This window comes from Pagrus pagrus (assembly GCF_965226575.1).
Source record: "Pagrus pagrus genome assembly, chromosome: 7".
Taxonomy (NCBI): domain Eukaryota; kingdom Metazoa; phylum Chordata; class Actinopteri; order Spariformes; family Sparidae; genus Pagrus; species Pagrus pagrus.
The window spans coordinates 9,276,646-9,292,218 of record NC_140191.1 but is presented as its reverse complement, the minus strand read 5'-3'; the positions used below and the strand labels follow the sequence as shown (position 1 = coordinate 9,292,218).

At 41.6% G+C, this 15,573-nt stretch overlaps 1 protein-coding gene across 1 annotated transcript; it reads left to right on the top strand.

The window, feature by feature from the left end:
- The first annotated feature begins 5,449 nt into the window (after positions 1-5,449).
- utp11 (UTP11 small subunit processome component) lies at positions 5,450-8,472 on the top strand. The gene is made up of 8 exons (XM_084356736.1): positions 5,450-5,644; positions 5,840-5,901; positions 6,003-6,105; positions 6,208-6,327; positions 7,464-7,557; positions 7,677-7,807; positions 7,985-8,095; positions 8,212-8,472. The coding sequence occupies exons 1-8, from the start codon at positions 5,585-5,587 to the stop codon at positions 8,293-8,295; spliced, it is 765 nt and encodes a 254-aa protein (XP_084212862.1). The 5' UTR covers positions 5,450-5,584; the 3' UTR covers positions 8,296-8,472.
- The last annotated feature ends 7,101 nt before the right edge of the window (positions 8,473-15,573 follow it).

The window sequence follows — 15,573 nt, the reverse complement described above, 5'->3', positions numbered from 1 at the left end:
TGTTGTCTTACATCGTTTAAACGCACAGTAATTTCTGACACCAAAGGAACTTCTATCAAAACAATCTATCTATCTATCTATCTATCTATCTATCTATCTATTTTCATAACTGAATAAACTCAATAAACAAAGTGACCTTAAAGGACATCACAATTTCATCCCATTTTACTTTGTTTATATGTTGCGGACCCTGCCACCTTTCTAGCTTCAAACAGTGTTCTGGGGACCTTATTTCCCTCTGAGAACAGCTTGTTGATTCAGTTATAAAAATTAGTTTGTATTATTACCTCATTAATAGTGTAAATACTAAAATTCTGAGTTTGAATTTCATCTCCAAAATCACATAGTGCCCCTTTAAACACAGATTTATTTATTTATTTATTTTCACATAGCTGACTGAACATATGACTCTTATCTTTCATGGTCCTGTGACAACTAACAGAGTTCTGGTCTGACCCCTGTATTTCCCACAACCCCCTAATTATAAATTCTAATTTTACGCTCTGAGGCGTGGTCCTGCCAGACTGTGTGCAACAAATTAGAGGAGAGATTCCTGTCAATTCATCGCGATGACTCCCTCACTGTTTGTTTCATCGTTAAAAGGTCAAGGGGTAACTTCTTTTTACCTAATACATAGAACATCTCTCTGTTTCAGGTTGAAAAACAAAGGTTAATGGGGTTAACTGGGTCATCAGGTTAATAAGCAAGATAATTTACACTAAAGAGGACACATTAAATGAAAAAAGCATCAAAATAGCATGAGAAAGCTAATAAAATGTATCTTTATTAAAGATATTTAAAACATATTTTACCATTTGAAGCAGCTTATGAACAGTGAAGGTGACATCTCAGGTGACTTGACATGCCCTGCCGAATGAAATTAAAATGAGTGCCACACTTAAACTCTTTTCTTGGATGTGTGGTTTTGAAACACCTGAGTAAAATTAACTCTAATGAGCATCATGGCCCTGAGCACCAGACTAATGAGGCAATTAAATTGTTAAAATTCCCACTTAGATAATGTGTAAGTATGACTTGTAACAGTATGTCTGCACCATGATGGCGAGTGGAAATTGTGGTGTTATACGGCATTGTGCTGTCATGGTTTCTGAGGTGGTGTGACGCAGCAAACATCACATTCTCAGAGGGAGCATGAATACAGAAAACACATTTACGAGGGGACGTGTGGAATCATGTGCTGGCTTTAAGCTCAAAACTATAAAAAGACCATCAAGTGAAAGACCCTTTTGATAATATTGGTGGTAATAGTTTCCTCACAGAGCACTTGAAATACACTTTGCCTCATCACTTCTTGCCACTTCACCGCTGTGATTGTCTAGAGTATAAAACAGGTCGTGCTACAATATACACTTCACAACTCAAGCAGGGAAAATAAGCACCGTATTGGCACTTAATTGTAGACAATTTCTGTTTTACAAGAGTTTGTGGTTATGGGACTATGGTGAGAATCCCACCCAGGAGTGCACCTACATTGAGAAGTACAGGGGAATGAAAGAAGATTTCAGATATTTACATAAAGGAGACCTATCATGCTTTTTGTTTTTTCCTTTCCTTCAGAGTGTTATATCGGTTCCTGCCATTTAAAAGGTCTTGAAAGTTAAAAAGCCCAAAGTCTGTGCCAACAGGACCTCCTCTCTCCCACAGAAAACACTGCTCCTCGTCAGTAGTTTGGACTTTTCCGTGATGTCCTGACATCACAATATCTCGCTATGTCACACATTCGCATATGCCCATATTCACAGTAGAAATTAAGCTAAGTGGAAGCTGAAAACATGACAGAGCCGACCAGAGACACAGTGAGCGGTCCTGGCTCAGGCCTGTGTGAGCTGACCAATCAGAGCAGATTGAGTATTCGGGAGGGTGGGCCTTAAAGAGACAGCAGCTAAAACAGAGCATTTCAGACAGAGGGGGAATATAGAGCTGCAGCACTGGACAGTATGAGAAAACTAATGTCTTTTTTTCTTCTAGAAGTAACCCTTAAACAAAATTATGAACCTTAAAATGACATTTATATGTCTCCTTTTAAGTAAAAGTAGCAATACCATAATGTGAAAAAATACACTACTACAAATAAAGGTTTTTTAACCTAAAAAGTAAAAGTAAAAATAATCAAAGGTACTTGTACGACAGAAAAATAGCACCTGTGAATGTTATGGTAATATATTTGATTTTTAATACTGATGCATCAATATGTAACTTCACTGTATTCGGTCGAGGTACAGCTAGTTTTTAATACTTTTTACTACGTTCGTGTGTTTAGTCCAGTGGATCCGGAAACCGAGAGGTCGCCTTCTCTAAGCAGTCCCATAATGAATCAAATCATTGATGGGGTATGAAAAAAGAAAAAACTAAGTTCTACTCTTCAAATTTATATCAAGATTTTTCAGGATTTTTCTCTCCTCCTTGGTTTCTTGTGAAATATTGGAAACGTATATGTATCTGAGAAGTGCTGGTGAAGTCACAAGCCAAAATGGTTGGGAATCCCTGGTGTTAACCTTTGAAAAATCATTATAATTTGTGTTATCCTATGCCAGTTCTTTATCTGAAAAGTAATGCTGTTGAATAAATAGTAAATATACTATTTCCCTCTGACTTGTAGTGGAGTACAAGTCCAAAGTAGCAGAAAATAGAGTGAAGGATTAGTACCTCAAAACTGCATTTAAATACAGTACTTAAGTAACTGTACTTTCATCCCACCATGCCAATAATGACTTCTTTAACAAGCTGACCTCTGAATCGGTCTGATGTTGTTTTTCTGCCTCGTGAGAATTAAGAGATGCAACAAAAGAATCCCACAGGAGGAACTTCTGGCTCATGCATTTTTCAACTGGGTTGGCCTGGCGGCTCGCTGCAGACGAGGACCAACCATGGTCAGGGGAGACATACCAAAGCCCTGAGCTCAGCCCAAGTGCAGCAGTCTTACAATATGTCAGCAGTGTTATTTTTACAGGGTCATATTAGAAAACCAAACGGATCTGCATCTGCCCCACAAGGGCATTCCTCTATTGCTGACCCTGAGCAAACCCACAACCTCTTGTCCTCCTGCTCTTGCATCAGCTTGTTACAAGCCCCTGATTTCCAAAGTAGCATTTACCCCCGCCGCGGCTCACCAGGCATTTCACTTGTAATGATAAATACTCCCATGAATTAAACAGCGAGGAGCCAACTAATTCAGAAAGCAGACGTTTAACCCCTAAATCCTGGTTGCCTTCTTCGCCTGCCTAGTTAAACATGTTAGTGGGTGAGTGGATCAGTCGGGCCTTGGGCTGAAACTTCACAGGAATCGGGGTCATTAGGCATCAGACTGATAAACATCCCTGTGACATAATGTGGAAACAGTCATCCCATTCATAGGTCTAATCACCCGCAAAACATCCTGCATGCCGTGCAAATCTCACACATATAAAACAAATTCCTTGCGGTTCGAAGGGGGGATAGTGAGCCGCCATGGGGGGAAAATGGCTGTTTAGTGGAATATCAGTCTCTGTCCTACAGGCCTCTTCTCACATCCACAGAGAGTTGAGAGTCTGGGTGAGATTAGCCGACTGGTGCCGTTGCGGCTTTGTCTTTGTCTACCCTCTACCCAAAAATATCATGTCAGGAAGTGGATCGTCTTTTCCCCTAGAGTAGAGTGATGACCCCGTCATCTTCCAAGTTCCTGCAGCTCTTTTTCCCTCTTAAAACGGAGAGAAAAAGCTGCTGATTGTGTAACTGTCTTTTGCATGATAGCTGTTAGTTCTACCTATAGGACACAAGTAACAAAATGTTTGAGTTTAAATGAGATGGTGGATGCCATTCCTGTTTGAGAGTGTGTGAATTTTTTCTGCTTAATCTCTTTTAGGCCTATTGGCCTGGACATAAATCACAACAGGAGTCTGGAACCCAAACGGAAACATGCAATAAATGTCCATGTTGGAAAAACATAAACTTGTTACCAATTAGTGTTAACTGTGCGCTCTGGCAAATGCAAGCCCTCATTATAATGACCAAAATGATTTGGTGGATGAACAGTGAAGCCAAAACATATTAAGTCGGCAGCACTGTGATAACCCTCGCTTGTTTTAGTGGTTACTGTGCCAAGGCAGGCTTGTACACAACTTGAAACTGGCAGATACCAGCCGCATCGGTCTTCCGCTTGGATAAATATATTTAAACTCATTTCCCTTTGTAAGTCCAGTGACGCAACTTTGTGGTTGCGATTACTTAAATGATTTATCACAGTGCTTTGAAGCTAAATGACATGAGGTCAATAGATAATAGACACTATTAAGAAAAGTGGATGATTAGGTTGTTTCAATGTTATTGAATTTCCATCCATTCATTCTTTCTAAATGATTTATTCACATAATACCAGCAGCGGAAGACATGTTCAGACCATTAACTTAAAAGTAGCACAAAACAGTACAAAAAAAGTAAAAAGTAATGCATACTTAAGAGAAGTATTTTAATGTTTTAGCTGGTGTAAATGGAACAAATCCCAACTTCTATCTATACTGTGGGTCAGTTAAGTCTTTAACAGTGATTCATGGGCCTGTTTTATGAACTGACCACTTGATTTGTTTGTAAAGATCTTAATACTGTCAATGCAGCGGAGTGAGAAGAAGAAGAAGAAGAAGAGGAAGAAGAAGAATTGATCACATATCATACAATGTACAACATGCATTTAGCTCATCCTGAGGGAGCAGTGGGCAACGGGTTAACCCTCGCTGCTGGGGACCAACTCCAGATCTTAGCCAGTGCCTTTGGTCAAGGGTACGGACTGGAGAATCAACCTATCTGTGCATGTTTTGATGGTGGGAGTACCTGGAGGACACCAACGCAAGCACGGGGAGACCATGCAAACTGCACAGAAAGGCCCTGCCCCAGCGGGATTTGAACCATCAGCCTGATAAACAGATAAATCTAGGACCTTCTAGCTGTGAGGCAACAGCGCTAACCACTGCACCGCCATGTAAATAAATATGTTAAGTTAAAAAGTGTATGCATCACATGCTGTTTGTCTCTGATTGTGTATTGTGTTCCCTCTGTTGAAGAGGAGATTTTAATCTGAAATGTGCACTGTGAGCACTGTGAGTATAAAGTAACATAACATTAAAGTACAGTACAAGTAAATGTTATTTTGGAAATGTAGTTACTTCCCAGTATCAAAGGCTTGTGCAGCAGGGTTTAAAATGTGTGCAACAGCACCACCTGCTGTCTGTTACGCGCTTCTACAACTCGCAGCAAGAAATTCAAATGCCTTTATAACATCAAGAAAATAAATAATTCTGCTTCTATTTTCTCTAAAACAACAAAGGTTAATTTAAAGATTTTTTCATTGTTAATAAAATGCCCGGAAAGCTCATTATTGTATAACTTCATGATGTTTTCAGAGTCAGTCGCGAATCTGCGGACCGGAAATTGAAAACACGCCGTGAAGCAGGCAGGAACCCATGTGTTTAACGTGTACTGGGAAAGAGCTAGACCTGAAGCAGCTAGCAGGGAGGCTTCAGTGTCTCTAGAGCTTAGAAAAGCCCAACATAAACCTGACTTTTCTTCATTAAGCTTGAGGAAATTTTCCAAAATGTCTTCGTTCAGGAAAGCGTTGAAATCCAAACAGAGAAACCACCATGAAAGATCTCAGGTGAGCTTGTCAGTGTTTTGCTAGCTAGCTTGTTAGCTTGCTATCCTGTTTATGAGTTACTTCTGTACAGTGACACTATAGAGATGTTTACACACTATGACCAACTCAATAAGTTGCATGTTATGTTCTTGTGACGATAAACACTAATATTTAATGTGTATATGTTGTCTAACCTGTCTCATTTTGTTCCACCAGCCTGTTTTCAGGAAACATTTGGGATTGCTGGAGAAGAAGAAAGACTACAAACTTCGTGCAGAGTGAGTTGAAGACGTGTTCAAAGTCATAAAATGTCAAACAGATTAAAGAATAAATCTTGTATTGAGCTTACCATTTCTGTTTGTGTGTGTTTTGTTTTCAGTGACTACCATAAGAAACAAAACAGTCTTGCTGCCCTGCGAAAGAAAGCTCTGGAGAAGAACCCAGATGAGTTTTACTATAAAATGATCAGCTCTAAGCTGGAGGTGAGATTGTAGACGTTATCAGAGTAAAGAAAATGAAGTCAACAAAGCCGACCCCATCTAAATGTATATTATAATACAATATATAATACTATATGCTGACAGGATGGAGTTCACGTACCGAAAAAAGGCACCCAGGAGGTGGAGGTAACAGAGGAGCAGAAGAAAGTGATGAGGACGCAGGATATCAAATATGTGGAGATGAAAAGAGTCTCAGAGGCTAAGGTGAGTTTATTTTCCCTGTAATAGATCATGCACTGAGAACCTCTGGTGCCTGTAGGTCTTCATTTAAGACAGAAAAAGGGCTTTATTCACACTGACAGCTGGATAATTTGCTACATAACATTCATTGTAATGAATAGATACTACAAATCAACCGATGTGGCTTTTTCAGGGCCGATACCGATTATTGGAAATCAGCGAGACTGAAAACTGTTATTTAACCGACTGATGAAACTCTGTGTAAACATTTTGAACAACTAGTGATGAAATAAAGCACAATTTACTCAAGTACAGTTTTTAAGTACAATTTTGAGGTACTTGAGTGTTTCCATTTGCTGCTACTTTATACTTAAAAACATTGTTTGGACAGATTATTCAGTGTCGGCAGGTGGAATATTCTGTAAGATTTAATCGGCAATTTGACACAAAAACACTGATACCGATAGTCAGAAAATGCTGAAGATCGGCCTCGATAATCGGCCAGGGTATAATCAGCCTACCCCTAGTTATTTGGTCCGTAAATTGTAAGAAAATGTTAAAAAATGTGGATCACTATTTCCCAAAACCCAAGATGACAACCCAAAGATATGTATGAAAATTCTTATTTGAGAAGCTGGAATCAGAGAAGTTATATGTTTTTTTCATAATATCTCAGACAGATTAATTGATTATTATAATAGTTGGCTGTAAGTTTAATAGTTGACAACTAAACAATGAATCGTTGCAGCTCAATGCTCAATTTACACATTGTCATCATACTAAAAGTACGCTCTTCACAACATGCACAACTTCTCAAACTGCGCTTGGTTTTTCCAAACCGCAACAAGACAACAAGTCTCAAAGATTCTGGCTTTGGTCCTGAATCTTCGTTTGCTGATATCACTTTCACGTGCACTCGCGTGCAAATGATTAACAATCATATGGTAAAAGTTGTTTCCCCAGAGGAAATAAGACAGTACTAGTTTCACATGCTTTTTTTATTCATACTGGCATTTTACTGGAACTTTTACACACACTCTGTGTCGAAGGGAATTGATCAAAGCTGTAATGATAACCTTACTTCCCACAGTGAAATTAATCTAAACGAAGCTTCTATCGATGCCTTCAGTAATCTGTGTGTGTTCATCACTTACTTTCAGAAAATTGAAAGGCTGAAAGGAGAGCTCCATCTTCTGGATGCAGACGGCAAACAAAAAAACAAGCATACATTTTTTGTGGGTTCCAAGAAAGAAGGTAAATAGAACGTACAGTAGACGGTTATATTGATGTGAACAGATATCTGTCTTTGTGGGCTTTAAAAGTTAATATATGACCTGTGAGGCTTAAGTTTAAGTTTTTCTTTGTCTCCTCAGTGCAATCATTTGACCTGGCGAGCCACCTGAAAACAGCTCCCGAGCTGGTGGACCGAGTGTACAACAGGCCAACTCTGAAAACTCTGGAGACTAAGACCATCCAGGGAACTGTAGAGCCTCGCAGCATGATGGTCAGTCAGTGTGATGCATGTCGATCACCATCATTTGTTAAGTGACCATCCCGAGCCTCTGTAATCTGAACTGACATATATCTGAAATGTGCCTCATTCGTATTGTGGTGACATAAAGGTTCAGTTTAAGATGCGTTTAAACCCACTGATGATTTTTCCCCTCACTTTAAACTGTAGAAAATGGCCAAGCAGCGGAAACACAAGTATAAGATCCTCTCCCAGAGGATTGACAGAGAAAAGAAAATGTTTGTAATCAGCCAGAAGATTCAGACCCGCAAAGACCTACAGGTGAGGAGAAGATGTTTCACAATAAGCATGTTGGTTTTATTTTTAAATGACTCTGTTGCTGTTTTTTTCCGTATGAACTGTCAAATCTTAAGCTTTTTTTCTACTCTGTGCACCAGGATAAGAACAAGAAAGTGAAGGTAAAAAAGGAGACGCCCAACGCTGCAGCTATCTACAAGTTTGAGCCCAAAAGGAAACGCTGAGAGGGGAGAAATCACCGGACTTGCCAGTGAGATACTGGTGAAATAATGGACTTCTACATCACACCATGATCCCACACGAGATCATTTTCCATCCCTGAGATATTGTTGCAGCCTTGCAGTTTTGTATATATTTATCTTTTTAGTTTCTTTCAAATAAAATCCAGAAGAACATTCAAATTCATAACATGTGGCTGATCTTTTTGAGACTGATTGATTAAAATTAGTATTTTACATATTAATTGCCAAGATAGAGACTTAATAAATGGTAGTAGCAGACAACGACTACTGAAAGAGGCCTCAGGCTGAATTTCAAGATGTTGTATGCGCTCCGGTCAGCTGGGCTGGTAGCAGATTGTATTCTGGTCTTGTACCAGTAGGTGGCATTATTGTTCTTTATCACAATGTTTAGAAAAATACATCTGTTGTGAGCTGAGGTCCCATAAACATGGACAGTGAGAATACAAAACTGTAAGTCAGTTATTAGTATAACTCAACATCTGGACTTCAGAGTGTTGAGTTAAGTGTGGTTGTGCTCTGTCTTTGAGGGGGTCACTAGCAGCTCTCTAGTTCAATGAGTTGTGAACTGAGGAGTTGAACCCCTCACTCACACTTCAAACCTGTTGTCAGTGGTGGAGGAAATATTCATCTCCTTTACTTAAAGTATCGATACCACGCTGTAAAAAATATTCTGTAAGTAAAAGTCTAGCATTGAAACCATTACACGAGTCACAGTACGTCAGTAGAATCAGGAAAATGTACTTTGTAGTATTAAAAGTAAGAACTCAATGCAGACAAATGACACCCTTACTGTTGTGTTATTATATATTCTATCATTAGATTATTATTGCTCATGCATTCATGTAAAAGCAGGATATTACTGTTGCAGCAGGCTGAGGTGGAGCTCGTTTTGAACTATCTAGAACTGCAACTAATGATTATTTTCATTTTGAATTATTCTGCTGAAAATAGTGACACCTTCACACTCAAGACTATTAAAGTTTTTAAAAAGCCATTTAAAGGAAAAGAAGGAAATCATATTTTAGGAGCTGGAAATAAATTTTCACATTAAAAATGACAAATAATGCTTTCAAATCATTTCAGCTGTACTTGTCAATACTGTTAGGTGGTTTAATTTGTTTGTCTGCAAAAATCTTATTTTTTTCCTAAAGTAACTAAAGCTGTTAAAAAAAAAAGGTAGTGGAGTAAAATGTACAATATTTCCCTCTCAAATGTGGACTAGAAGTTTAAAGTGGCGTGAGATAAACAATACTGAGACTCAATCTCATACTTAAGTACAAACACTTGCATAAATGCACCTAGTTACATTCCACCACTGCCTGTCATAATGAATCATGATGCTCCTTCAAAGGCTTCTCCAAAAAGCGGCTGAGAAATGCATTCTTCTTCTGCCAGAATTTGAAGGACACACTCATACCCTCAGTATCCTGCAGCTCTGCAAGCGTGTCCGTAGTATTCAGGTTGTCCTCGTCAACTCAAAAAGTGTGGAAACATCACGTCCGAGCCATGTTAGTTAGATATTTGCATCCATGTGCTCATCAGTCACACAACTAAAGTCAGCCAACACAGGTTACCAGTCTGTTGGTCATTTGAAGGCAACTTCCTGGTGTTAAACTTGGAAATTCCTGACTGAGGATGAGATGATGACGCTGTTAGTGCAGATCGTTGAGGCCAGAACCATCTTGTGCAGTGGAGGTGCAGGTTCAGAGTCTTCAGAGCCCGTGAAGGACGCACCTTTGTTGCAGCCCTTGACTTCGGATGCGGCGTAAACCTCCAGCACACTGTTTCACAGCAGGGTAGACGCAGCTGCAGCTAATAAAATTAATTTAGGTGTCAATTAACAAGCATTGATAATAACAATAGTATTGTCAATGCTCGCTCATTAGCTCACTTTAATCAAAATTACCCATTATTAATTTTATTAGCTGCAGCTGTGCGTATGCAAAAATACCTCTGTTAAAAGGCTCCCTTGAGAGGCAAATGTAACAATTGTTATAGCCACATCCATTTCTACAGCCTAATCTAATTCACCGAGTTATGTCGCTGATGTGATGCTGCCTGGGATTTGTCACAGGTCGTCAGAAATCTCTTTTGTCAATAATGCACCCTTTTTGAAATAATTTTTCAATTACCCCTTGACTGAAGCAAAACATCTTTGGTAGGAAAAAATGCCTTGCCTATACAAAGAGGTACAATGCAGCACTACGCCATCAGTGTCTGATTTATTAAACAACCTTGTAAATGAAAAAAACACTTGAATGCGACAATTCAAATGTTGGAATCTGCCACTAAATTCATGGCTGCGCAATCTTTTGTCACCATGCATCAACACTAAGGTGGCATTGAAGTTGCACTGAACTGCAAGTTGCTCGCTTTCTTTTTCATCGTCTCCCTGTTTTTAGCTGTACAGCTGCTACAGTACGTTTCAACCACAAATCCATTTGCTTAAATTTTGTCTGTCATTCAATAATAAAACTAGCTTCCTGCTCAGAGTGAACAAACAGAATCTTGAAAACATAAATGCATTTGTTGCTTTCTTCTTCTTCCTCCTCTTCTACGCCTCCTCTTTCTTCTTCTGTGAGATTTTCATACATTCAAAAATGTACTAAACAGTTTGATATTACGTCCATGTATCGTGTTGCAGAGATATCTCCTGAAGTTAGCATGCTAACCAGCTAGCCTCAGCCAGCCCAAAGGTCCAAGCTCCCATCCTGGACCGCTAGCTCCACGGCTAACTGAGCTACAATTAGCAGCAGTTGGCGGTTATTCTTGTGATATGCGGCCCCAAATTTTGCCAGTTCTCGATTGCATTTGGAATATTGAATATAAAATGTGGTTTATTGAACTTATATTTACATTTTTTATGAACTTATCATAGTATAATTATTTTTGGCACTTTAGCAGACTGATAATTCTTTTAAAAGTAACATTTTAAAACAAATCTCACTCCGCTGATGCACTCCAAAGTCAAACCTGGGGTACGCATACCCCCATTTGAGAAACAGAGATATCCCATTTCTTATTAACCAAATCGGTGACTTTTCATAGCAGGAATAGCAAACCAAAGCGGCACATTAACAATGACTCGCTCTATTCAGGTGTGAGCGTGTTCAATACCATGTGACCCAGAAACTGAAGCAGCTGAATGGAATCAAGCCATCCTTCATTTTATTAATTAACACCTGTGCTTCTCCTACTGTGACATGTCAAAATGTCTTCCATGAGAAAGGCCCATGAGGACTGTCACTTCACGTGTCTTCCTCTAATCTTCCTGCTTTCACAAGACCCTCCAGCTCACACAGGTTTATGGCCTTCGGCTAATTAGGCTTCTCAGGAAGGTGTGCTGATCATTTTGGGTGCCATGTTGGAGCAGGGATTAGCTCAGATTCCTCATTGTAAGATCCCTGGTTCGACTTCCACCAAGGCCAACTCTTCTGCTGAGCCTCTTGCCATCATTCCTCACCAAGTCTCCTGTCCTGACAATTGAAGTCACGACTCTCTGAAATGTACTGACGCACCATCTTTCAGGATCCTTTTCTAGTTCTTCACAGCGCTGTCTTTCTCCATCACGCTCTCTCTGGCCACGTATGTGCATGTAGAAAGGACTCACAAACTGTATGTGCGGTTCCTCCAGCCGATAGTGTGAAATAGACTGAAGACCTGGCGCCAGGCAGCAGATCACAGTGACCCGGGTTTGATTGATCACTGTGGTGGCAGCAGCTTCATAAACAGGCCCCATCCATCAGCCTCTCCTGGGAGCCACTAGAGGGGAAGAGGGGAGAGAGGGAGCCAGGCAGAAATGTCACCAGGCACAGTGAGAGGTAGAGGGGCTGGAGGAGAGAGGACCAGAGGCTTTGGCCCAAACACTGCTGACCAGAGCAAAGGTGAGCCAACACCCCAGGATGGGCCAGAACGGGAGAAGAGTGATGGTGGGTGTACGCTTGGAAAAGGTTGATCTCATTTAACAGTGGCCTAATTGCGGTAGAAATGTTGATGAGGAAAATGAAAATGAAACAAATGTAGTGTACAGTTTCTGGAGGCATTTGTGGAGTTGTGTGCCACACAAGCACGCACAAGACCCGGCGAGGTCCTTCAGTGGCATTTCAGCGTTGACCATTCATGTCAGAGTTGTGTTGTGCCCAGTAAAAGAGTGATTGACGTCCTCCGCCAACTCTCCTTCCCTCCTTCCTCACGCCTTCCTCCCACTCTCCCTGCCCTCTGCTACTGCGTCACACCGCTGAGAGAGCGTGCGTGTACCGGGACCCTCGGGCCCAGCATCCATAAGCGGAGGGGGTGGAGGTCGTAGAGGAGAGCCCAGGGGTCAAAACACTATGTGCGCAGTTCCGGGACCCCTATGTGGCTGCGCGACCCAAGCACAGATGAGCCACTGTTCCTCCTCAAGCTCTCCTTTCATTCCCCCCCAGCAACGGGACTCTTGCGCCGGGGTGCAGTGGCATGGCAGGGCTCACGGGTGGGCAGTGGGCGACCTTCTGATTTTAAAGATATAGACAGGCATTTCTCTATTGTCAACAGCCTCGTAATTCATTTGACGACTCGCACAGGCCATCCTGCTCCCCCCGAAAGTTAATGACCCTGGAGGTTTGCTAACCAATAGTCATTTTTGGAATGGGGGGTTAGAAGTGGAGTGCCATGTGGTAGTCACACAGCTGCAGGGGATGACATTGACCCCAATATATAGTAACTGTTTGAGAGTGAAAGTGTAGCCTGGTTAAGAGGGGGTACAATACAATGGATCTTTGTTCTGCAAGTTTAGTTATAAAACACATTATGGCAAAAACTTCTCCTTTAAATAAAGGGGACATTTTGTGATCAGTTATTTTGTTCTTATAAACTCTGCAGTTTGAATATATTTCATTGTTCCGGGTTTTTTAAAAGAAGCCTTGAGATGCCAGTGAGTTTTCGATTGGATTTGTTCCATTTATCTGGGAGAATTTATAACATTTTTTTAAGGCTAGCTCAAGGGACTTTCATTTTTTGTTGATTATGGTGGCCTCTCCGGACAAAAGGTGACGTTGGTGAAACAAAGTCACCCTTTTTTTTTCCTTTCCTCAGGCTGCAAGACTCCACAATTCATCCTCAGCACTTCGACATAAAATAGCTTTAATCACCTGATGACAGCTATTAAGAATAACTATTTTAATTACACAGAAGTAGCCAGTCCTCTTGCTGATGGTCACATTTGCTTATGTAAGTCATATAGAGGCATTAGTAGTAAACTGTGGCTGTTCTTATAACCAATTTAAAGGTTCAGTGTGTAGGATTAAATGGCATCTAGCAGCAAGGTTGAAGATTGCAACCAACCTAATATCCCTCACATCACCCTCCCTGGCAGTGGCCGCTAAAGACGTAAAAAAAGCAAAAGGTCTGCGCTCAAGCTTGGTTTGGTTTGTCCATTCTGGGCTACTCTAGCAACATGTTGGACCCAGTGGAAGAGGACCCACTTCCTCTGTAGATATAAAAGGGATTGTTATAGCCCCCTAAATCCTACACACTGGACCTTTATTGGGTCAGTTCACCCAAATTATTTAAAAATAACATAATTTTCTGACTTATTGGCATATTATTTACCCAAACTTAGATTTGTTTCTATTCGCTCTGGGTTTGAGATTTAAGCCGCCCTGCCGGTACAGGAGAGGGTAAACAACATCTCCTCGGACCTGCTCGCAAAAATTACAGTCCCCACTTTGAACTGTTTTTGTTGGAGCTACATTCTTCTGGAGAAATAACCTCATCCAAACTGTTGACGCCATGTGATATATGATATATGTGAACGTGATGTAGCTGTTAAATTTTTAAAATCTAATATTTCACTGCTTGCCTCATTTGGATCGGGGTGGCGGCAGAATTCTCAGAGGCGATAAAATCTGGTAAAAAAAAATTACAAAATGTTTATTGTAATTTTGGGGGGAGAAAACTCATATTTTTTAAGCAATAACAGCTCATTTCTGCTGTCACATTTTCTCTCCTATTAGATGACACAGAATGCAAATGAGTCCCAAAACACCATCACCTCTCCACATGGTTTTAACCTGGCACTTGATCCGTGCAAACCACAAGTGCTGCACCTCCACCCACCTTGTTTCAGCAACACAGCTCTGCCCCGCTCCAAAGCCTCGCGCACAGAGCCGAGGTTAAGGATGGTTAAGGACAATACTAATCGATCCCCCAATTACGGAGAGCTGGAGAGCGAGAGGTGGGGAGAAGAGAGAGGTAGCCTGGGGATTGAGCGTTGGGAGGGTGTCTCAGAATGCGAGGGGTGGGGGATGAGAGGTAGTCTTTATCTTCGGATCCCTCTCTCCTTTAACTTGAAGCTGGGTGTCATGGGGCTTTTGAAGTAGTGGATAGAGAGGAGGGGACAGAAAAGGGGGAGGAGAGGTGGGGTGTGGGGGGGGGGTTTAGGCTGGCGTGCAGGCAGGGTCTCTCTCCATGCCAGGGGGAAGACGTCTGAAGGAAAATCTTTACAGCCTTGACAGTGCCCCTGACGTGTGTGTGCTTTTGTGTATTTGTGTGTGAGTATTTGGATATGTGTGTGTATCTTAGCATGTTTATGTGTGTGTGTGTGTGCGTGCGTGTGTGTGCGCCTGAGTTGAATGTCTGGCTCATGCAATGAGGTGGGGATCACAGAGCCCCCTTTTTAAATTGCCGCTAATGAGCCCTGGCTGGCGAGAGGTACTCGAATTGATTAAATTTGCATGGGAGCCTAAATCATGACGGGGGCCTGATACTTGTGCCCCCCACCTCTAGGTGCACACACACACATACATACGCAGCACCTCTGGTCCCCCCCCCCCCCCACAACCCACCACACCACCACCACCACCTCCACATCAGACCTACAGGGGGTACCTCTCTGCAGGAGAGAGGGACAGGAGAGAACAGGGGGAGGGTGTGGTGTACATGTGTGTGTGGTGTTGAGCGGGGCGTGGAGGGCACCCCATCTGCCCCAGTATTACTGTCAGTCCATCATTCAGGGGAATGCCAGGCGCGCGCCTCGGGGACGTGTTCATTACGCTTTAACTACCGGATCTGTCCTTGTCTCGCAGCCTCCCCGTGTCATTGTCTGCCTGAGATTGCGTGTGTGTGTGTATATTTATGCATGTGTCTGCTTGCATCACAATTGAATGCACCCACTTCTTGTGTATGGCAGGGGGGGGGGGCAATGTTTGTGCGTGTTTTGATATTGAGCAATATTCTGGCAATACACACTCCGGACACTTGGATTTGATACTGTAGCTGTGT

Excerpts from the sequence above, each read along its gene's own strand:
- utp11 (XM_084356736.1), top strand. The coding sequence starts at position 5,585 with ATGTCTTCGTTCAGGAAAGCGTTGAAATCCAAACAGAGAAACCACCAT. Across the intron at positions 5,645-5,839 it reads ACCACCATGAAAGATCTCAG|CCTGTTTTCAGGAAACATTT; the intron begins GTGAGCTTGTCA and ends TTGTTCCACCAG. Across the intron at positions 7,808-7,984 it reads TAGAGCCTCGCAGCATGATG|AAAATGGCCAAGCAGCGGAA; the intron begins GTCAGTCAGTGT and ends TTTAAACTGTAG.